Raw genomic sequence first — 25,176 nt, forward strand, 5'->3', positions numbered from 1 at the left:
AAGACGGTTATCTTGTAAAACTTAAGTAAAAGATAAGACTTACTTTTAATCCACAATAAAAAATGGGAGGGACTAAAAGCAACTATTTAACAATTAAGTTTTTTTGGTACGTTCCATTAATTGCACCCTAAATACTATAATGGATAGCAGCGATAAATTCGAGTACATTTTCTCTCAGGCAAAACGTACTTTTTGCCATTTAGCAATATTTAAAGATATAAAATATCTTTTCGCAATTATTCCCTCGTCGAAATCTCATGGCTTACTAGCAAGACTTTGGTACCGAATTGCTTGATTTCAATATGTATAAAACTAGATTGTTCGGATTATTTTTCGAAGATTATTCTCTCTCAACGCGGAAAAAAACATTCAGTCAATTGAAATGCTGGACAAACATCAGAAAAATTAGCAATTAAGAGAGCGACTATGTTGTGAAACAGTTTTATAGAAATTAAATTCGGTAACACATGGCCAAAAAAACTCTCGCGCTAGTAAAACGACGCAAAAGCGTCGTTTTTATTTGGTTTTAATGGTTTTGTTGGTTTTTGTTGCAGGAATTGTCTGTTATGGTATTTTTGTTGGTTTCGTTGTGTTTTTTGACAAACTGTCGTTTATGGTCGTTTTTGTCGTTATCGTCGATTTTTTGTAAGAATTGTTGGTTGTTGTCGTTTTTGTCGTTATCGTCAAGAATTTAAGTAAGTGCCAATTTTTGTTGTTATGTTGTAATTTCATTAACAAACAAAAATGCCAACAGGACTGATATAATTGCTACACAAGATGAGGTCCGCAACCCAAAACAAGTATTGGACAGATCGACTTCGGTAGCCGACAAGGAAATTCCAAACCAATGATCTTCAAAAAAGTTCTTGAACCGAATCTTTCATTTAAAATCGTCAAAAAAGGGCAAAACCAAAAAAGACTAAAGGACTCTGATCATTTTTGGTGAAGTAAAAGCGACAAAAATTGACGATATCTTATGTTCAATCCGAACAAAATTTTTTACTCAGGTTAGAGAGTTTTTGTGCTTTCTATTAATTTCATATTGAATTTGTTCAAATGTTTGAACTATTTTTTAATTTGTTAATTTTGCAGATTTATGTCAGCATTTTTAATAATTATGGGTTTTAGTAAGTGATATTCAGGCCATTTTTGGTCTCGCAGTTTTTTTAGATTAAGACACATTTGGATTTCGATTAAGATTTTTTTTACTTTTCAAAGCCATTATTTAGTTTTTACCTTCTGTGGCCATTTGACGTCTGGATTGGTTTTTGTCGTACGTTTCTTCGTTTCTTGTGAAGTATAATAAGTGCGATGCATTCGACACAGTACCCAATATATGTTCTTGTCTGAATTGGTCTGCGACAACTAATATTATTGAATTTGACACTAAATGAATGCGTTCAATGAAATCTTCCTAATTGTTTTCTTGTTCTGTTGTATTGTTACTGGGTCTCAATTCTGACAAGTCTAATTGAAACTCTCATGAAGTCTAACTAACAGTAAAAAAGCTTCACGTTTGATAATTTTTTTGCGTTGACTACGTTCAAATATTTATGTTTCTTTTTTTTAGTTTTGTTACAGTCTAGGTAATGAAAAGTCTCATTGAGTTCAATAATGGAACAAAACAATGTTATCAATGAATAGGAATATTAAATGGTTGTTTTTATGACTGCACAAAATCAAATTTTAAAAAAAACAAGTAAAATTAGATTCTGACCATATTTGGTTTTCGTTGTCTTGGCCAACCTTACTTATTAAATCTACGTAAGTTAATCATGTGATATATCTGAATATAAATTACTCTTTCAATCGATAGCTGATCATAGATACAAATAAAACAAAATGGCGTTGTAATTTTTGGAATGTTTTTATATTTTTTTCTTTTATTTGTTTTTTTGGTTAAAATTTTATTGTTTACAATTGGACATATTAATATTTTTGATTGCTTACAGAAACATCTGATTATCAAATGCACCATAATTGAAGCTGCAGAGTTCAAATAACCTCAAAGGGTTTTAGAAAATTCTGTAATCATTTTCAAAAATAATAACAGATTATGGAAAAAAATTTTTTCTAAAATCTTGTTTTTTCAATTTGTTAATTATTCTCTTTAACAAAAAGTTTTAGTTGCTTCAAAATCAAACATATGTGGTCCATGTTCCTAGTAACTTTAGTGTTTGCAAATTTCTGTCTGATTGTATTTGGCTTTCAAATTTTCGGACTGATTTTTTAAAATGAATGTTTAGAAATGAATTTTACACTGGATTTGTTGTTTCTTTTCTCTTTTCTCATTTTTTTGTGCGTGATTTTATATTTGATTTGTAATAACAAGCGTTGGTAAGTATCAAGATCAAATTTGAGATACCTCATTCACGACTTAGCTTATGATCGTTTAGCTTGTGTGACCTCTATTTCAAATTGCATTCTAATTTTAGATTTATAAGTGATTGCAGAAGTTGTTTTTTAATGCTTCTGCACTCACTGATTTATTTAGATTGGGTTCTTAGCGTCTAATAAGCTAGATTAGTGAGAAATAAGGTTAGCTGAATACTAATGATAAAGTTGTTACATGAGAGATTTTTACACTCTGAAAATTAGTTTCAATACGGGATAGAAGTTGAGATATTGATCTCATTTTCTTGTTATTCAGTAAAAATTAGTGGTTGCTGTTTGCATGATAAAATATTCTTTTTTCCGAATATGAAGTTGCATTAGAGCTGATTTAATTTTGCTTGATTTGTTCTAGTGTTCGTTCTAGTGAAATAAAGAAAACTAATTTCACTTTTATTAACCCCCTTTTTGATTAAAAGTACGTCCCTTTATACGAAGTGATCAGCGTTTAAATAACAAAAACTTTGAACAGCTAATTCAGAGGCAGTCTTATCTGCTTCAATTGGTAGACAATCGAAACAAGCCCATGTGGATGAGCGGGTTTGGGGCATTAGCTGCCATTGCACTTCAGGGAGCCTCCTTGTTTTCTTAAATACTCGTAATACTAGCATATGTCAGATTTTTTAGGCTGCCCTGAAACTTTATATATGCCCACAAAAAGTCTCGATACGTCTATGGTTGTTTAAATTGCCTACTATGAGAAATAATTTGTTTCGTTAAGATTAGCAGGTCAGCATTTGTCATTATTATGTACAAAAATATAACAGACCACCTTAAGGCGCTTATGACCTCGCATGATTCTCTTGTATGATCGACAACCCATAAAAGCAAAAAATTGTTTCGAGTGATTCTTTTGTGATGCAGTTTTTTTTGCTACCATTTAGTAGGCAAAATAACCCGCCAAAGCAATGACAAATTGAATCCTGCTGAGTTAAAATTAGCAATTTTATAAAGTTGTATTTGGGTTCGAATGGTTGTCTGGGTCTTGTTATTTTTTAAATCGTTACTCTTAGTGTCGCTCAATGCTTGTACTAATGCTGGCTTCCGATATCCCGGATCATAGAACTTCAGTACTGAAACATGATATTCCAAGTCTAATTTCAGAAAAATAAGCGAGCTCTGAAAACCGTCACGTTCAGCCTTCAAATGCATGAATGATCTGCCAGTTTGCGTTCCTGTTCAAAAAACTAATTTTTACGATAAATTCTTGTACGATATTCTTGTGCGCCAAGTTGTGTATTTGCGCGAAAGCTAACCCATTATGTCGGTCGTCAGTTTCCACTGTGTCTAGATTTGAAGATGATCAAATATGAGCATAATCTGAACAAATATCACAGCTGGGAGTCGTTTTGAAACCCCATAAGCATTTACATTTCATCGTTTGATATTTGTTCATAGATTCAGAGAGAAAGATTATTAGGTTGAAAATCAGATAAACATATTTGAATAACTCTTTATTGCGTTTCAATTTTCAGCGGTTAAAAAGCCCTACCCCCAAATTTCAGCCCTCAAGGTTTAAATTCCATTTTCAGTGATCTCTATTATAAAGACAACCCGTCGTTCGAAATTAGAAATTATTAAAGAGTTAATGAAAGCTTAAAAGCATATTATATTATAAGTGATGGCACAAAACTAAAACTGATCAAGAATATATTCCCCCCATCCCCCCCCCCCCCGCATAACCACCTTTTCGATGATAACCACTTTCCTGTTTCAGCAACTGCATAGAACATCGAGGAGTTGGTTACATTGCAAACTTTGCTCTGTTCGACTCTCTCTACGAAGGACAAAATCAAAAAGTCTGCTCAGCCGAAGAGCTAGAACAGCTCCAACTTGCCGAAAATGACAACCCAGATAACGATACAAATGGCTCAAAACAGGAAACTAAATTTTAGTTAAATAATCGTGGCGTTGTTAGAAATTCTTTCGTATCTTTGATCTTGGAATGGTTTCGTAGGCCAGAAACTTTTTCTTATCCGTAGACCAAACTTAAATTTCCACAGCACACTCTGTGACTAGATAATGTGGGGACATTGCCATCAACAGACCCCCCCCCCCCCCCCACCGTGTGACACACTAAATAGCCCTCCACTGCTTACTCTGTATCATTTCGAAATGTTTTACCCCTAATTGCAAGAGACCACATAAAATACATATCATCGGAACACCGAAAAATATAACCTTATAAATTTGTATTTTTCAGTTAAAAATTTTTGTGTTTTGTCTGCTATTTCTTTTACGGGGTGCAACAAAGCAGCAATGGGAATTATATTCACACAGCAATCTTTACTGCTCAAATTGTATGAGGTATTTTCACCCAACACTCAAAAAGTTATAAAAACAGTCGCCAACAGGTTGATTAACGTATTGCTCTATGTTGAGGTTTTTACAGGTGTGTAAAAAGTGCCCTATGCGTATAAAACTCCTGATCAACAGGGTTGCATTAGTTTCAAAAAACGGTCGAATGAGTGTAATCAGAAACTACAGCCTTGGTGTGATTTGAGAACCAGGTGTTAATCCAGCCAAGTTAAGTCAGCCAAGTTAAGAATGAAAACATTGTGACGTAATCTCGGACTACAATTTGCTTATATTATATGTTTGAGTTGGTAATAGTTACAAATGTTTCGCAGAGCAAACTGAAGAATTAATAATATTGCTGTAGATTATATCACATTGTACAAATTTTTAGACAGCTATTGTAATTTGGATTCTATTTCTCTTCTTATTTTGAAAATAAAACTATTTGAAAAACCAAATTTTTTCTCTCAACACGCTGAAGAAATGAACAATCAATGATACGCCGGTCAGGAAAGAAATGGCGAAAAAATGTATCAATTAAAGAAAATTGACTGGGAACAAATGCAATATAAAAGTTATCCAGAATAATTTGGTCCAAAGAATGTCAAAAAAATTGAAGAAATTACATGAAATCTAAAACGCACTCTGCCATACGAGGGTAAGCTTGACGCAAAAAAAACATGGCCGAGTATGCGCAAAACAGAATTGGATGACAAATCTTGGTCAATATGTTGTTTTTACATGCCATTACAAGCATCCAACTTTCTGATACCCAAAATCAACAGAAGCATTCTGTTAATTATATAATAACGATTAATTCAATCCAATCGAATTGGTTTCCCCAGGACAATAAAAAGAACATAACAAAACAAAAATAAAACACTTCATTATTTTCAGGTTCAAAGAAGATGTCAACGATTTAATAATTTTTATTTTAATTTTGAAGCAGCGGCACACGTAAGTGCTTGTCCGAATATGACTTTCAAAATATTAGAGGACAGAAATGCTTAGATGTTAAGCAAGCTTCTAATTTCTTTAAAAAAGTGAACCAAAATAGTTCACAAGAACCGTCAACAGCACTTATTCAATTATTTAAAAAAATTATTATTAGTTTTAAAGTTCTAATTTTTGTTTTTCCTTCGAAATAATTTTATACCGAATTTTTTGTATTCTTTTCTAATCATTGTTAAAAACAGAAAAAAAAATGCTAAGTGTGGCACGCTGTTCGAATGAAAAATCCTATTCTGGTGGTTGTTCTGCTCGATGGCATTAATTTTTTGTTTTTGGAACGTAGTTTCAAAATATACGTGAATTTGAAAAAAATTGCCGCCAATGCCTAAGCTTTACATTCTAAAATATTGATTTATGGTTATAGACTTAAGCTGGCTATCAAACCCCAAACTGAATTGATAGAATGATTAATTTAATTGTGCGCTTTAGAAATAAAATTGCAACCAAACCTCACCATATCTTAACATTAATAAGGAACTCCTTAAATTTTGGTTGCTGTAGTTTCTTAGAAAGCAGAAATTGAGCTAAATTTCCAGAAAAGTTATGTAAAATTGAAACTTGACAGCCTGGGATAGAAAAAAAATCCAAATTTGTTCAGCAAAGAACCATTTTGCCATGAAATTGCATCGATTAGACATACTGAATAAGTAATAAACCAATTTTAGACCAACGTCAAGGCTTAATTATTATTCTGAATCCAAAAGAATATCCGATAAATTTTGGACGGCACCATTTTCGCCCAAGATTATGTACTAGTGCAAGAATATTTAAATTAATTCTTCATTGAAAAATCAATTTTGAAACGGTTTCTTCAAAATTTTAAAATTTATCCGAAAGAATCTAACCGTTTATGAAATGTGTAACTTCATGACTTTCATATTACTGAAGTCTAAGTTGCTGTAACTTCGTTATTAAACAATAGTTTAGATCAAATTGAAGTGTTAGTTTGTAATCATTTAGCTTTCTGTTTTTTACGATATTACAATGATTTAATGAAAATAGTTTTACATATTTTTGGGGTCAACCACTACAGTTCGATTAGAAATATAACATTTTTTAGTTGAAGTTTCTTCAAATTTATTTTAAAATTCTCTTCTGTTTAAAATGATTTTCTTCTTCGAAGTTCACATTTGTGATGAAAATCAGGTGTTACAACAAAAATGTTTGTCGTAAAACTTTTATCATCATGGACACAACGGCATTTTATTTCACAATAAATAACAGCAGTGCAAAAAGAGATCACAACTGATCACAACTGCTTCTTCAATGCTCTGACGAACATCCGAATTTTTATCACGTCTTGTTTTGAAGTTTTGCTTATTTTTATCAAACAAAAATTAACTGAAAATTGTTTTTTTTTCTATAATAGATCGGCAGTAAATTTTCGTTTTGTTTTCGAGAAATCCACACCATTATACCTCAAAATATCTACCAGTCTTAGATATTCCTCTGATGTTTCGTAGGAAAATCTGGCGAAGAACAATTTATAGCAAGCAGCAAAAACGTATATTTAACAAATAATTATAACTTACTTTTCAATTCAATTTTAATAGGTTGAGCCTTTTTTAGTTTTTTTTCCGATGAGCATTGCAGAAGAAATTCGAGTAATTAGATGTCCACAGGTTGTCTGTCGTACCAAATGATCTCTTTTATACCAAAAAAGGTCATGTCACAATCTGGAGAAATATAGTTATTACGGCTTTTCAAAACTGTGGTCGACCTATTTTGATATTGATTTGTTTTTGAATGTTATGCTCTTTTTCTTGGTGTTTGATTTAGTGCACTAGACATGAAGCCTGATGTTTACTCCGAATGTTAAATAACCACATTATTTGCACCCCAATATTAAATAGAATTTTAGAGATTGTTGTACATAGCATTCGACCAGTGGACCACAGTCCTGACGATAATTTGTTCATTGATGAGGAATATGCTCAATAAAAATCGAAAAATTTAAACATGTTTATTTTACTAATTATCACTAGCTATCATAACTATTAGGTATATCGTTGATAATTATCTAACCGGTGAATAAGTTTCATTATGTTATCAAAACTGTTATTAAAAAACTCATTAGTTCAACTTTCAATTTGTCAAAAAGGGGGATATGTTGGATAAAGCAAATTCATTTCGATTTAGTGCAGTACAATTCCTACACGTTGTACCCGATTTATTGTTGTACTTAATTTTGAATGACGTACTTAAAGATTTCATGCTCAGTTCATTTGGTACCCTGTTATTCAAATGTCAGTCTGTTGCCCTCTTTCCCGCATGGGAAAAACTGTTGTTCACGTGTGTTGTGACTTATTTTGATATAGTTTAATCTGGTTTTCATTCCCTTTGTTTTGCATCTCACGATCGGTTGCTCAATTTAAATTGATTACCTACAAATGAATTTACTTATCCAGTATAGTAGATAAGCGAAAGCTAGGTAATTCGCTCATCGATTTCTCTTTCAAAGTTGTGGTAACTGCACTCGCCGCGAAATACAACAGAGCAGATAAACTGACAGTGATTTGGATCGCAAATCAAGTACACAATTTCGACTGTGTTTGATATGGCGCCGTCACCAGAATCACATGGCGCAGACAAGAAAGTCACTCTAGCTAATTTTTATAAAAGCTTTCTTCTAATACACAGACCGTTCTTTTTCCGCAAGTATGTTTGTCTAAAAATACTTTACTACTCGCCCAGCGAAACACTACATCAAAATTAATCCCATCTAACAACTCTAACTTTGATAGCAAACATGGATACATCGCAAGTATGCTTTAATCAAATTATTTTACCACTCGCCCAGCGAAACACTAATTCAAAATTATTCTCATCTTATTTAACAACTCTAATTTCAATAGAAAACATGCCTCGCAAATACGCTTTACTCAAAATCATTTAATACTTGCCCGGCAGAGAACTAATCAAACTATACGATCAAATAATACTCATACCATAAACACCACGTTTGCATTTCGCATTAATTTACAATCAAATAAGTCGTAACTTGCACAGCACAGTACAAAGACTATTCATTCCACACTACAAAATAAGCCTCAAATACCGAATTCTAGGTCGGGAAATATCAATCAAGCGTCTTTCGTTTATCAAATTCTGTTATTTTTAAATGAATTAAAACAATCTAAACTGTCAATCAAACCCAGCTCGGATCCTCCGCTAAAATGGGAGAAGTGGCAAAGACAGGTGAAGTTGACCCTCATAGCCAAAAAAACATTACTGTGGACCTTATACTTCTCCCCCTACAACCGATCTACGGAAACACAATTCAGGGACCTTCTGCTCAGTCTGAACTCGAACGACTGGCTAGAAACGCGCAGTTAAAAATGAACTGGGAAAATCGCTGCCAACGACAAATAAAAATTGGGAATATGTGTTACCCAGCAGATCGCAAAACCGTCTCTATGTTGTTCGTCATGCTTGGAACAGAAGGAAGGAGGATTGTAAGCAGCCGAAACCCGCACCTCAAGATGGATACATTGACAACTGTGAAACTCTGGAGAAAGATTGAGGAAGCATTTATTCATCCACGTATTATTATTTTGACAGATATATGCTTCTAACAACAAAACAATCAAAAGTGGAGTGTATCGAACATTTCCTTGTCAAATTAGAGGAATTATCAGAAAACTGTGAACATGGAAAACAAGAAGCCACTTTAATCACACCTCTTTATTGCCAATATGTAAGATTCCAAAATTCAGAGAGTTATTGAGATAAACTGTCGAACCCCGCCAAGCATTACGTCTGGTAATTAATATGGAACTTGGTCAACTGAACCAACAAAAAATAACTAATACCCAGCCCCCTCTTAAGTGAACGCCATAATACCACAGGATCAACTTCATAACTCAAATCAACGTCCAAACTTTCAAGCACAAACTCGACAAGCGAATCAACTTTGTCAAAATTGCGGCCTCACTTCGTCAGCGAATTATAGAGACAATTATATTGCTAAAACCGAAACGTGTAAAAATTGGGGTCTTCAAAACCACTTTTCTCATGTGTGTCTTCAGCCAAAATCTATCTCGACAAAAAATACCCGTCAAGTGTGATCCCCGTCGACAAAAAAACAACTGATAACTCAGTTAATGCTATTCTAGACACAAACAAAAATCCAAATTGTGAATCAGACTACGATAATTCGGTTGGCAATATGGTGGCCTGCATTGCGAGTTTTATCCTGATGATTGAACCAAAAAACAGGACTCTAAAAATTGAAAATACGAAGGTCGCTCTTCTCATAGACTCGGGGAGTGTATGCAGTATCTTAAACGAATCACTTGCTACTGAAGTTATTAACATCTCCTCCCTAGCACAATGGCATACAACGCCACCCTCCAAAGAACTCAAAACTTTTGCGAAAGAGCCCATACCTGTCATCGGCATGATGCTGACTCCAGTAGAAAGTAATGATTGGCGAATCGAAAATGCTTAATTCGTTGTAGAGAGAGACTACCTAAAACAACTCATTGGTATAGACCTATTTGATGCGCTCAGCATATCAGTTACTAAAACTCTAAACTCAGTTGATGATAAGGAAACAGTAACCCGCAATTAATTGCTCCCTAAAAACACTGGGGAACATATCGCAGTGACGAGGAGATTGAAAAAATATGTGCAAGGCAACAAATGCAACCAACATGTTTGGTCCGGTGGGAGAGGACAACCACTCAAGAGGTTGCAAGAGCTTGGCGTCAACATGTTTGCTGCGAGAAAAGAACTCTGCTTAACCTCTATCAGGACGAAGATCGAAACCAGAGCACTCGAAAGGCTTGGACACATCTTAAAAATGCCTAACCAAAAACTGGTCAAGAAAGTGACGCTAGGCCAATGGATGGAGCCGAGCAAGAACAAAACCGGAGTGAGAGAAGGCATCATTTCCTATTGGCGAGGACTGACAAAAGCTGCCTGAGAAGACTGGAAGGACCTCGAGAACCTGACACAGGACCGACAAAAATGGAAAATAATAACAAAGAGAAGGAGACAAGAATTGATATAATGGGAGGAGGGAATGACAAGTTGTAGCAAGAGCGATCCGAAGCTTAAGAGAACGATAAATAAACAAGAAGAAAAACAAGGAATAGAATGCCAATAGAAAGGATGTCAATTTATTGCTAAAAGCGTTGCGGAAAGCAGCGTTCATGAAAGAAGTTTGATGTTCGAGCGTGCATCGAAAAAGCCGACCAACAAAAGGCTGTGAGAAATGTGGGAGAAAATTCCATGAAGAGAGCCAGAAAACAAACCACAGAAAAGATTGCAACGGATAGCCCCAGGACGTATGCCCCTACTGTATGATCGCGAAAAATGCCTCAAACATGAAGACACACATGAGAACATGCAAGTATAGGCCAGTGGGGGCCATCTGCCAGGAAAAAAAGACGTCTGAGGAGCGTTCATGGGAACCTATCAAAGAGTCGGCAGTCAACATCAATATTGCCCGAAAACTCCTCCTAACAAACGGTCGAAAAAGAATCTTGATCGCCTCTATAGAGTGTTGGCCCCTGGATCTCATGTCCAAAAAACAGATCAATAAACAACCGTTATTCGCGAGCCAGGAAAATGGAGGTGACAGTTCGAAAAATAATGGGACAATTTGACCGCGCGTCTCTGAAAAGCCTACTGAGACCAAATTCTGAGTCATAAAAGGAATTTAAAAGAATACAAAAGAGATATCGTAAAATTAAACCCCGCAAACGGGATAATGCAAGTAGCGTTTCATCAAACCGATCCAACAGTGCCCACGCAATGCAAGTGCGAATGCCAAACGTTCCCGCAAATCTTGCTCCACCAGAATTAGTAACAGAAAATACGACCTATCTCGCGCCGCAGAACACAATTTCTAACGCCTCCACCAATTCCGCCTCAGAAATCACAGCCGCCCAACCACTGGTCGCAGCGCCACCCACCAGCACTGCTCAACAACTGCAACTATTGTCCATTTCAGCCCCTCTAGAGGCCATTCAGCAAAATTTGCGGAAACTGCAAAAGGAGCAAGAAAAGTACCAAAATTTTTCGCGTTTGACAACGATTATTAATCTAGCGAATCTACAAACTCATGTCCCCCAAACTTGATGCAGCCCAGAAGAATGAGAAGAATATGCAACATTGAATCAGTACAGCCCTCGGTTGTGCAATCAATTGTGGACACTGCAGCTCAAGTTTAACCAATTTTCAACCCACTAACCTTGCCAGTTATAGGAGAAGTGTCACCAACAGATCCTCGCATTCGACCAGCGGAAAACAGTCCTGACGATAATTTCTTCATTGATGAGGAATATGCTCAATAAAAATCGAAAAATTTAAACATGTTTATTTTACTAATTATCACTAGCTATCATAACTAGTAAGTATATAGTTGATAATTATCTAACCGATGAATAAGTATTATTATGTTATCAATACTGTTATTAAAAAACTCATTAGTTCAACTTTCAATTTGTCAAAAAGAGGAAAATGTTGGATATAGCAAATTCATTTTATTTAGTGCAGAAAAATTCCTACATGTTGTACCTGATTTATTGTTGTACTTAAGTTTGAAGGACGTACTCAAAGAATTCATGCTCAGTTCATTAAGTACCCTGTTATTCATATGTCAGTCTGTTGCCCTCTTTCACGCATAGGGAAAACTATTGTTCACGTGTGTTTTGACCTATACTGATCTGGTTTAATCTGGTTTTCATTCCCTTAGTTTTGCATCTCGCGGTCAGTTGCCCAATTTTTCTGTTTACTTACAACTGTATTTACTAATTAAGCAAAGTAGATATGAGAAAGCTAGTTAATTGGCTCAGCGAATTCTATTTCGAAATTGTGCTAAGTGCACTCGCCGCGAAAAATAACACAGCAGATAAACTGACATTGAATTGGATCCGAAATCCAGTACACAATATAATTGTGTACGACGACAATAAACAACTACTTGGCTTCAGAAAAGCTTCGCATTTAAACTATTAGGTAATTTCACGTAGGCCACAGCCCTCCTTTAGTGGTCGCAAGACTTGATATGAAACTTTCAATCCAAAGAGATTATCAGGACCGGGATTCAGTGTTGAAGTAGCTGTTTATATCCGTTGGTTCTTTTAGATCTCTTGGGGAATGAATTTGAGGATTCATAACAGTTTTTCTTGCATTGTAATTCTAACAAGTCAGATCTCATATCAGTCAGCCAAGTTCTCTTCGGTCCCAACAAAGTGCAACTTCATTTTTCGTGAAGCGTTCATTTTTGAGAACACTGAAATTCATTGCCTGGATAGCCTACCCATCTATAAAAAGATTAGTTTAAGGACGCACAAAATGTTTCGGAAAAAAGTAAAAGCTTCACAAAAAAGATTGGAAAAAACTTGTCGCCAGTGCACCCTTTTGAGATATCTGTTCACAACAAAAAATAGAGTCAATGTTTTGTTGTGCGGCTTGATGTCTAGATCAGGTAAAACTGAGGCATATTGTCCGAAATAAATCGAAAAAAGGAATTGAGGGAGATGGTAAATTACAGTCCAAAGGGGTAAAAACTGTGTGCTGCTTCAACCTAAAATTAAAATAAGCTTAATTCATTTTTCATTTTATATTTTGTAATGCTGCTTAAATGTTCCCACATACCCTAGGAATCTCGTGTACAAGTTTTTGTTTGATCCGTTATTGGAAAATTTTACTGAAAACAGTTATAATAATTATCCAAAAGCAGTATTATAAAGTTGTTACTTTATTAGCTTGACTATTTTTTCAGGAAATGTGACCCAAATTTTCCGATTCCTATTTGGGACGTCTCTTGCAGCCCAATGTTATCGGAGAGCAAAACAGAAAAATTGTTAGAAAACTAAATGTAATACTGCTCTCTAGGCAAAACTAGAATTTTGAACAAGTGAAAATGTATGAAGTCTTTAAATGTCTCTGGATTTTTACGTAAAATTTATCGTGCCTCTCTCCTTAAAAATGCTTGATATGTTAGGTTGAACTCTCACTTGACAAAATTTTAGAGTGTTTAGAGCGGTCAAATGTAACGAATATCTCCAATATTGCAACAAATTTGAGCACATTTTTTTGTACTGTCACTGTTTTCATTACTCACGCGACTGATTACTCACGCTACCGTGAATAAAAACACTGACATTGTCGAATAAACCTCCTTAGTGGAGACCTGGAATTTTTGAAAAGACCTTTTAACTCCAGGATGGGGGGTAAATATTGAATTAAATTACACGGTCGAGGACACTAGTTAATTTCGAGGCTAAATCATTCCATAAGTCAAGCCAAACTTTTCATATGTAAAAATGAGGTAGACTAAAAAAATTCCGGGAACATCTGGTTTCTGTCTCGTGACCTTCTCCAATCTTACCAATGCTTAACCAATTGCGCTACATGTCCTTAACTTTGAAGGAAATTGAAAACAAGTCATTATAACGGTCGCGAGCGTAATTCCAGGACATGATTTATTGTCCAGCCAAGTTCCAGAACACCTTTATCGTCCAGCCAACTTCCAGGACATGTTTTAGTTCCAGCCAATTACTAGGACGGTTGTTTTAGTTCCAGCCAAAGTCCAGTACATTGCATTAGGTCCCGACAAATTCTTTTCATACCCAATATCTGTCGGGATTTTCCGTTCTAAATGCAACATACGTATTATTTCTGAGAAAGTCCAAAACAGATTTCCCACTAAGAAAAACTTCTAAAATGGCTCAAAACTGTTCCCTTAGCATAATAATTTTCGGTTTTTTTGAACGAATTGAATCGGCGACTGATTCCAGTCTAAGACCTGCTAACAAAGATCAAGCTAGCTTTGCCTATGTACGTTAACGACGCTTTTGGCTAGATGTTACGTTACATACAGTTGACTATATCGACTTTCCTTTTGAATTGAAAACTCCGATAGGGTGTTTTCTTTCACCTATACCATTATTGTCTAGCCAAATTCCAGAACACTTTTTTTTGTCTAGCCAAATTCCAAGACGTATGTTTTAGTTTCAGCCAAATTATAGGACGGTTGTTTTAGTTCCAGCCAAAGTCCAGGACATCACATTAGGTCCCGACAAATTCTTTTCATACCCAATATCTGTCGAGGACAGTCTTTTCATACCTTAAATCTGTCGAGGACAGTCTTTTAATATTTCCAGGTACCCGACTAGGGCTTACTCGATAAAATAAACTAATTGCAATAATGCCATTAATTAACTGATCTTTAAAATGGTGTCAGGACAATTTATCCAATTCCATTTTACCCAATGCCATTTTACCCAATCTACCATTCTACCCAATGCTTTAGTTAATCCTATTGTTAAAAAAAACCAGAATTACTATATAGTCAACTTTATAATTAAATGGCCCGTGAGACTCGATGTGAAACTATCGCAACCAAACATCGGATAATAGAATGAAAAGATCAAAGAGCATTGGGCAGTTGGCATTGGGTAAAATGGCATCGAGTAAAATGGAATTGGGTATATTGTCATGTAAAACTTTAAAATAATCCGTCTGACTCAAGTGAGCTTTTATAGGTCATAGAACAAAACTTTTTGGCAAATGACCTTTAGAAGGCTTAAATTGAGAGCATATTAACTTCAAAATGCTTTTTTAAAAGTGAGAGTTTAAGAGTATGAAAGATGTATTTTTATGAAACTACTCAATGGAGAACGACGTGACGTTAAAACTTAGTGAACCCTTGATGTTGACACCATGAACATGCAATTCTGTCTTGTGTGCATTATTTGGCTCAACAGATGACGCATTCTTCTTTCACGACTCGCTATTTATAACTTACACTAGCCTAAAAGTGCGGTTGACAGTTGTGCCATGACACAATTTTGTTCAACCGGCTTCAATTAGCCTGTAGGGGCTTTCAAATTTCTATTTTGCTAACAAGCTCGTCAGATGAAAGACATACCTGACACGGGTTACCTAGATAACTGATAGCCTGCTATCAATCATGCCTTGATTGAAGACAAACAAGTACAAAAAGTGGTCATTTTAAATGCAGTTTCCTTTTCCCTACATTGAGCATAACTATCTGATATTGATAATTTAAACATTTATTCTCAATAGCAATTGTAATGGCTGGTTCATTAGTCCACAGAGCCGATAACAAAATGCCCTCTAAAGTAGGTATTATTCGTCGCTGACTATTTTATAACATGGGAGAGAACATTACTTACTTACTAGAGGTCAGGGACCAAAATCAAGTACCTTCAGACCTATCACACTTGACATAGTTGTTATCGGTCTCAAAAACACAAAAGTGTTTGCCGAAGAATCACTCACATCGGAAAACATTTTATTTTGTCATAACTATTTTTCATTAATCCGATTTACGTTAGTACGATTATAGCTGTTCATTCCACACGATGATCTCAAAGTTCGAGAATACTATTTTTAAATAAAGAAAATCGTCATTAGCAAAAATTTAACTAGACTTTCAGAGTTTGAATGATTAATTTCCGGCAGAATGCGTTATCGAGAAAAAAATGCTCACAATCCGGATTTATTTATTTTTTCGAGGAGTATTATAAATAACATCAAATAAACGCAACTATTTGATGAAAGAACAAAAGAAAGTTTTTTCAACTTCCTTGCTACCAGAGATTCAAATTGATGTTTTAAACTGATTTGATGTTTGTACTTTCAAATTGGCCTCAAACAGATTAACATTCGGACTTAGCCTGTTTGGCCTAATTTTTGTAGGTGTAATTTGTAGTAGTTTCCACCTTTATATTAAGCTAAGCTGAATTGTGCACACATGGGAGAATTGCAACCAGAAGAACAGAAATAAACAGTTATTTCAGAAAAAAGGACGAAAATTGTTATCTCCTGAACACCGCTCTCTTCTGACTGACGTTTGGTTGATTTCAAAACATGCTTTTTCTAATTGATCTAAAACTGATTGAATGATTGAGCTAAAGATTGTGCGATCGTGAGAGTTAATTGAGGTAAAAAAGTATCTGCATTTCAATCAAAAAACTGTTTAAAAAATCATTTTCTCTCTTTTTTGTAACCTAACCGGTTAAAAGAATATTTTTCAATTTGTTTGAATAAAAATAAACTGCCATAAAATTTGAAAATAATCAAGTCTGGAACACATGAATTAAAATGAAATAAAATGAATTAAAATAACAGAAGATGAAAACAAATTTTGGTCAAAAACGAATCTTGATATAATCTTCATAACTATTTTTTGATTATTTCTTTTTTTGAAACAGTTTATTAGATATTTTATTGTGGATTTTGACTCAACCTGATTGATGGAATTTTCACCACTCTAACGTTATTTAATTGAGACAAAATACAAAAATTGAAATTCTATATCTGAATTGAACTTCAAACTTAAGCTTTTGTTTAGCTTTCGATGAAATCATTAAAATCTTGCTCAACCACCTATTTGATTGCTATTTCTCTTTTTTAAACTGATCTCATCTTATCAACCCGTCCGTTTCTACGTGAAATAAAATTTTATGCAACAGATTGCTCTTGATGAGCTGCAAATATTTATGAAAAACTGCTCCGTTCTGTAAACTCAATTGAAAAATACAGCCTAAGGTTTTATATCTGGTAAAATAATATTCAAACCGACTATTCTTGTTTTTAGTAGTTCATTATAAAAAAGTCAAAAACTAACGTGCTCCGTAATAACTACTTCGGTTCGATTTTCGCAAATCTGCTAGGTAAAAAAGTTTTCGTTCTCCAAACCAAGAAACAATTTCTAATCAAATTGAAACGTATGTTGGACAATTTTCTGCTCGCACTAGCCGTCTTGTTCAGAAATTGAAAAAGCTGAAAATTCAATTTCCCTAAAGGTCATCGGCGAAAAGTTATAGTATTCATTGACATTTCATAAAATGCAAGGAAGAAACAATTTTAGAAAGCCGTTGAGTAATGAGTAGGATGTCGCTTTTCAATAACGATTCCAAGTCTAATTCTGAATGAAGAGGAAAGACCAAAGAAAATTGTAATCATAGAACTTCATAAATGATTTCAAAAGTCATTAAAACTGAAAACAGAAAACTCCAAATTGCCCTTTCAATTGAAACGCCCAGTTTGTTTCAGTAAATTGAAGTTTGGGACAGTGGTAATGCTAGAAGAGTGGACCACGTTCGTTATAAAACTAAAAATCAATGAATTCAATTTAAAGCTTTTAAATGCTCCAACAATTCAATATTGAAAACTCCAACTACCCCATCTTTCAAACATTGTAATTCAAACTATTCTAAAATTTCCTTTCGAAAAAGTTCTAGAGTCTTGTGCAAAAAAAACATTATCTATTGACAAAAAATGAATTTTTTTCTACTCAAACTAGCAACGGAGAGTGATTTTACGTGCTCCCTTGCGAAACATGTCCTAACAGGGTTGACAGTCTCATAGCGAAAAAGTTTGAGTGCTCCGTGCCTGAATCGGTACAATCCAAAAGATTGAAAAGATTGTTATCTCCTGAACACCGCTCTCTTCTGACTGACGTTTGGTTGATTTCAAAACATGCTTTTTCTAATTGATCTAAAACTGATTGAATGATTGAGCTAAAGATTGTGCGATCGTGAGAGTTAATTGAGGTAAAAAAGTATCTGCATTTCAATCAAAAAACTGTTTAAAAAATCATTTTCTCTCTTTTTTGTAACCTAACCGGTTAAAAGAATATTTTTCAATTTGTTTGAATAAAAATAAACTGCCATAAAATTTGAAAATAATCAAGTCTGGAACACATGAATTAAAATGAAATAAAATGAATTAAAATAACAGAAGATGAAAACAAATTTTGGTCAAAAACGAATCTTGATATAATCTTCATAACTATTTTTTGATTATTTCTTTTTTTGAAACAGTTTATTAGATATTTTATTGTGGATTTTGACTCAACCTGAGTCTTGTGCAAAAAAAAACATTATCTATTGACAAAAAATGAATTTTTTTCTACTCAAACTAGCAACGGAGAGTGATTTTACGTGCTCCCTTGCGAAACATGTCCTAACAGGGTTGACAGTCTCATAGCGAAAAAGTTTGAGTGCTCCGTGCCTGAATCGGTACAATCCAAAAGAAATTGAGTGACTCTCAAACAAAACTGGTGCATCCTCAGACGTTTGCCAATCTTTAATTTTGTTTCATACTTTTAGTTTTTGGAACAGCATTTTTTGTGTTTTCCAATTTCGTTAGGTGCTTTTTTTAATTAAAAAAAGAACTTTCTTCTCTACACAGTAACTTACCGTGTTCATGCTTATGAAAATCACAGCTCAATTATAAAAGCATTAAACTGATATTTTTCATAAGCAAAAAGTATTTCAAGACAATAGAAAGACAATTTATCATTCTTGTGCTCCGATGTCGTATCTGTAAATTAATATTGAAGATAAAAAATCTCGCTTTCTCGAATCTAATGCTCTTTATTGATATGGGTGCATGGAATTCTCAAAATTGCTTTCTGCCTCGCAAAAGCAGAAAAAAAATATATTTTGGCAAATGCAAAATTAAAATTTCTCACTTTGGCTATGGATGCCAATTTAGAAGCACCTTTTAAGTCATTTTTCTAATAAAATGGCAGATCGTTGAAGTTACTTTCACTCAATAAACAAGTCTGCTCATCCTCAGAGAATTCTTTGTCGTAAACAAGTCGCGAATTTATTCAACTAATTTTGCTTGGAATATAGACACCTGCATTAGCTGAGAATCTTTGAATGCTGAAACAATTGAGAAAAATGTTCGAAATCGGTTATAAGGAAATTTGACTATACGATTATAAAAACTTTTACTATAAAGATTGGGTATGTCAAATATTCACAAATAAACCTGGCACCTTTATAACACTTTACCAAAATGGAAGGTCGAGCTTGAAGAGAATACTTACTCCGTTATGTGTGCAGGATCCCTTTTTGTGGACATTGGGTTTCATTCATTTGCCACACAGTTCTAAACAATTCCAATCGCCATTTACTGGAATTGGATCAAGCGCTTCAATTTTCAACATCTTATAACAAGCTTACGTCTTATCACCAACTGAAACAATAATATTTTAAATGTTGTTGTTCAGAAACTCATACATGACTGAACGCATAAGCATCATAAAAAAATTCTGAAATAGCTCTCAAATTTTGACTAGGTTTAGACTGACATCAATTTGTTTTAAAATTTTTCTTTCATTCCTAACATAAAATTGATTGGTCAAGTGAATTGATTCGTCAAAAGATTTTTGACGAATCTGTTTTCGATTCAAATTAGAATTTTTTTAAAGAAACAACGCAACGACTCAATTTTAGGCCTCTGAAAATGTAAAATTATTAAAAAATTTAATGAAAACTATGAGTTTTGATTATGCATACTAGGAAAACAAGTCAAAACCATGTCTGAGTCAGATCACAATAAAGAAAAATTAATTTCTGAAAATTAAAAATTATACGTACTATTGATAACCAACATAAAATTGTATCGTCAACTCAAGGCTATTGTTATGTTGTAGTTTTTAACAGACCTCTAAAATGAATCTACAAATTTCTAAAAGTTCTGCAAGTGTTGATCTTGATCTTTTTCATAAATTAAAACATGAAAAATATATAGACTTTTAGAGTGGGATTAGTTGGCAAAAGTTAACGAAATCAGGCTTAAGTTAAAATTAAAATAAGAGAAATAGTCTCAAAATTATTCTTTCTCAAATATTAATTGTTCGAAATAATTGGAAATGCAGAGTCGCTGGCTCTGCCTTGGCTTATTCTATTCTTTAAGCAAAACAGATGTCTAACATAAGTCGTTTTGCAAACAGCAGCAGACAATTTAAAATTCTTAATACACAAAAAATTTCGCATTTTTTTAAACTAGCTTGAAAAAAATTTAGTTGCTTCATAAATTCCATAACGTTCGCTGCTTTGTACGTGGTTGAAATGACGCAAAAAATCAACAACCACTACAACCACCACCACCACCACGACCACCACCACCACCACCACCAATACCACGGCCACCAACACCACCCCCACCACCAACATCACCACCACTACCGCCGCCACCACCACCAGCACCACAATAACCACAAACACAACAAACACAACCACCACCACCACAAACACCACCTCACTTCACAACACCTCACCGCCACCATCAGCACCACCACCACCACGAACACTACCAAAATTAGGAATACCACGAACACAGACACCATCATCATCATCATCATCACCCCAAACACCACCCACAACGTCCTCATCTCAACTACCACCACCGCAACGACCTTTACCAATACAATCGAGAGCAAACAAAAAAGCAAAAAAAAACAACAATAGCAGAACAACAAAAACACCATACCCTCTAAAAATCAAAGCAACTAAACAAAGGATTTTGAAAATGCAGCGGTTGCTTTTCTCCTTAAAACGCACTCTTATGAAAAAAGTCCTTATTTTTTTAAATCAACACTTCTCTCCCTTTCAGTAGTATTGGGACTGTTTAATCTTGAACACAGGATGCTGAAGTTTCACATTGACATGGGCTGTCACATTTTTGAAGTCACTCTCAGTGATCGCTTTTTAAATGGTTTTGACAAACTCAGCACTTTATAAAGATTTCGATCCTAGGTGACAGTTAAATTTCCAAGCCTTGAATGATGTAACTTTTGCAACCAATTGATCTAACTAAGTTCTGAGATCTCCTCGTCATGTTTTGGATCTATTTTAGATCAGAACAAAATAGATCCTAATTTTGGACAATTTGATTCGAGAGGAGTTTGTGCATGATTTTTTCAGGTTTTTTTACCAAGTGGCCAACGATTTCCTTGTCTAATTGTAAACGCAAAAAACTCTTCGCAGCACGAACTCTTGTTTGCAGCACGCAATCAAAAAATGAAAGCAAACGTGGCACGAGCAACCCGTGTGTTATTTATCGAATTTCAACTGGCTGTACAACTCGGGAATCAATTTCGGAGCCAACGTAGGCACTATAAAAGCAGTCCCTTTAAATGGTAAAATTGCTTAATAACACTGATGTGAATGTGAAGTGAGAAAAGGGCGTCAATTGAAACTCTTTTGACCAGTTTTTGAAAACATTCTACAACAATGTTGATATTTGACGTCAGAAAATAAAGAAGTAAATAGTTCTTTGCCACCCTTTTTGCAAAACTTGGCAATAAAATATAAAACTTTTTAAGGGGTTTTTCATCATTAGTTTTATAGTTTTAAGGCATATTTTTTTCCAATTGTTTTGTAGAGTGTGGTTTTTGTGTGACATCTTCCACAAAACACGAATGTTCGAATGTTAAAGCACAATGATAATTCCTTTTGTTTCTCATTGGCTCCAGTTGTTAAATAATTATTTCTTTGATACTCATACTCCAACTATACCCAGTGAAACGAAACTTGATACACCTTGCCATGACATGCAAGATCTTGTTTCTTGATAGCCATGCAAAGATCATACAAGTTCGTACATATCTTGATGTTTTCTTGCCATGTAACATGGCAAGATCTTGGCAAGATTTACCATGTTTTATCATGTTTCTTATCATGGCTATCAAGTTTCGTTTCACTGGGTAGAGACACTTGAATAATATCATCAAGTGCATTCTTTTTGTTTCAATTGATTGTACATTATTTTGCTCTCAAGAGACAACTAACTTCATCGATTTGAATAAACATGATATCTCATCTTCTAACATTTCGAACCAAAAGTATTGGAAAGGCTCGTCATTCCCAACCCTATTAATGTTATGTTCCATCACAACGACACAAAGCGATTTGAAGTCTGATGAAGCCTAGACAGGTAATAATTGCCACTTCACATTGGTTAGCTTATCTAATCATGGTTGAAAATCCTCTCGTAATCCTTGTTTCCTATACTTCCACATTAACATAATTGCCTCATCAACTCAGCAAACGAGAAACAAAATTTAGCTTGAACTTGAAAGCTATTTATCCAAAATTACTTGATCACCCAATTTTTAATTTGAATTTTCCCGACCTTGAGTTTACAAAAAACGGAAATTCATGTCATATTTTAGGTTAGCATCACATTCAAATAAGAATTACAATTTCCACGACCTAGTTGAGGCCTTTCTAAAAATACGAAATCAAAGGGGGGAGTTATAGACTTAAGTAACATTTTAGTTTAATTTAATTAACTCAAATACTTTGTTACCCCCTTTTAAGATCAAGTCAAATTCCTTGCATATGTCTATTCATTTACGCTTCACTTGACAAGAGGACCCATAAGAAGATTTGCGTTTTATGATAAGTCATGGCCGTGGTCAGTTGAACAAATAAAAATCCATCGAGCAAAATTCATCAATCCTAGTTCGGTAGGTGGTTTGTAATTCGATGTAAGATTAGCCCTTGTTATGGGGATGAGTTGGGGGATGAATTGCCCTAAGAGCAAGAGTAATATGTAGAAATTATCATGGCGTTGTTCAAATTGATTAAGAAATTATGACGGTGTATTGGCATGAGTGCTGAAGGTGTTAGACGTGCCAATCGATAAAAAACTTGATAGAAACTAGGATGCACTATAAATCAAACATCCTGATCTCGAGTTTAAACAAGAAGAAACCTCCGTTCATCCCAATCCAAATTTTGTGTCTCATCGTATGGATAGTAAATCAGTGGCAAGAAAAATTTGGAAGCAAGAACAGGAGAAATACCTCAAATGATTTTTCCAAGAAGAAAGCGAGAGTGGGTGTGTTGATGATTCAAACTGAATTGATAATAATAACAATAATCGGTCATGAACCAAGATTTTACCAGTTATAATGATCTCTCAATTTGATTTAAAAAACATATTTAAAAAATCCCAACCCTCATGTAGAAAATCTAAACACGCTCAAGTGGAAAGTTGAAAGTCGGTTGCATCGATTTTTTTTACAGAACGCATCTAACAGCTTTTTGAACTCCAATCTTTTCAATACACTACAACATATCGGATAGATTACTGGGTATTCTATCGTCATACTGGCTGGGTGTTCTTTTCTTGTAGAGATCAGTCCTTTTTATTGCTAATTAACATATTTAATTTCAGCTCAATTTTTTCCCTAACTTTTTTCAACTCTGAAACCGTCAATTGTTACGTGAGGTGAACAAAAGTTAGTCCCGATATGTTTCTTTTTTTAATAACAAAACTAAATCAACAGAAGCATAAGATATCAAGATGACTGACACTACAAGTTTATCGAAATGGACAAAAAAAGCTGGTAAAAGAGGTAGTGCAACTAACAATTTGAAGAAGGGAGTCACTTAATGTCACAACTAATAAAAAGTTGGAAAATAACAATGAAATAGAAAATTTGAGAGAAGAACTACAACATCAAAGAGAACTTTACAACCAAGCACAGTCTGAAATTCAATATTGGAGGAGTCCAAATGACAAATTGATATCAAACCTCATTAAAGACAAAACATCGGACAGTAATGTAGCAACTCAACTGTTAACAGGCAATTTTACGCAATATTTTTCCCGCGACTTTTGAAACAACTCATAATTTCTGATAGCACATACAAATCAGTGCCGCAAAATGACATTAGTAATGAGACGGCTATTCATTCGTATCCGTCATCCACATTTCAGGTCCTGGACCATATTGTTAACATTGGACATGTTTCAATTGATCAGGGTCTGCCAGGCGAAGAGGCAGCAAATCAGTCAGTAGAGGTTCTGTCAAAATTTGCCAGGAAATTAAAACCATACGGACTAGCAATTTGTAAATTGCCAAAGGTGAAGAATGGTACGCTTGGGAGAGGAAGAAACAGCTACGAAATTGAAAATTTTAATTGTTAGTTAAATGACATTGCAGATGGACTAAGAAGCGAATTTCAAAACACTGATATTAAAATCGTGGAATATTCTTTGGATCGAGCAGAAATTTGACTGGATTGCATCAATCCACACCAAATGGATTTCAAAAAATGGTGTTAACCATCCAAAATTATAATTCAAGTGTGGGGTATAAGCCTTCTGGGTGCAACGCGTCTGTGAGACAAATTAAAAGAGATTTCAAAAATGGAAACGTTATGAGTAACTGCAACAGCAATGGTCATATAGGATATAATGCGTTTGGGTGACTTTTGGTTATTGGAAAAGAATTTCAAATTGTTAGTTTTTGCGCTTTTCAACTGAATGTTTTTTGGAGAAAAAGAAACATTAAATCATGTTGTAAAGAGTTACTCAAAATTCATCTATAAGCATTTTGATTTAGTAAAAAAGGCTTATAATTCGAATTAGGTAAGTATGATTTTGGCCCTTAAAATTTTTGTACTAACTGTTGAATATATCTTATCTTATTTTATTGTGTGGCGATCTCAAACTAAATCCAGGGCCCAATTTTCAGAAAATTCAAACATTCCAAAGTTACGAAAAACAATTTGCTAACTTGAGGTCGTATCCCTAATTTTCATAAAAGAATATGCAGAGTGTCAATAGCAAACACCAGCAAATCTCAATTTTTTACAGCAACAAGACAGGCCAACAGCTGTTAAAACGTGGATAAACGACAAACCGGATATGCCATTGAATTTTTGAAGCAATAAGCAT

General features: G+C 34.4%; 1 protein-coding gene across 9 annotated transcripts in view; it reads left to right on the forward strand.

Moving 5' to 3' along the window:
- Nucleotides 1-4,429, forward strand: part of LOC142337042 (inward rectifier potassium channel 4-like) — a 29,236-nt gene extending 24,807 nt beyond the window's left edge. For all 9 annotated transcript variants that reach the window (XM_075386086.1, XM_075386093.1, XM_075386085.1 and 6 more), the window contains one exon: nt 4,109-4,429. In XM_075386086.1, the coding sequence (XP_075242201.1) occupies nt 4,109-4,286 (178 nt within the window). In that variant the 3' untranslated portion in view covers nt 4,287-4,429. The remainder of the gene's footprint in view (nt 1-4,108) is intronic.
- The last annotated feature ends 20,747 nt before the right edge of the window (nt 4,430-25,176 follow it).

Source organism: Convolutriloba macropyga, chromosome 3 (assembly GCF_964194025.1).
Source record: "Convolutriloba macropyga chromosome 3, txConMacr16.3, whole genome shotgun sequence".
Classification (NCBI taxonomy): domain Eukaryota; kingdom Metazoa; phylum Xenacoelomorpha; order Acoela; family Convolutidae; genus Convolutriloba; species Convolutriloba macropyga.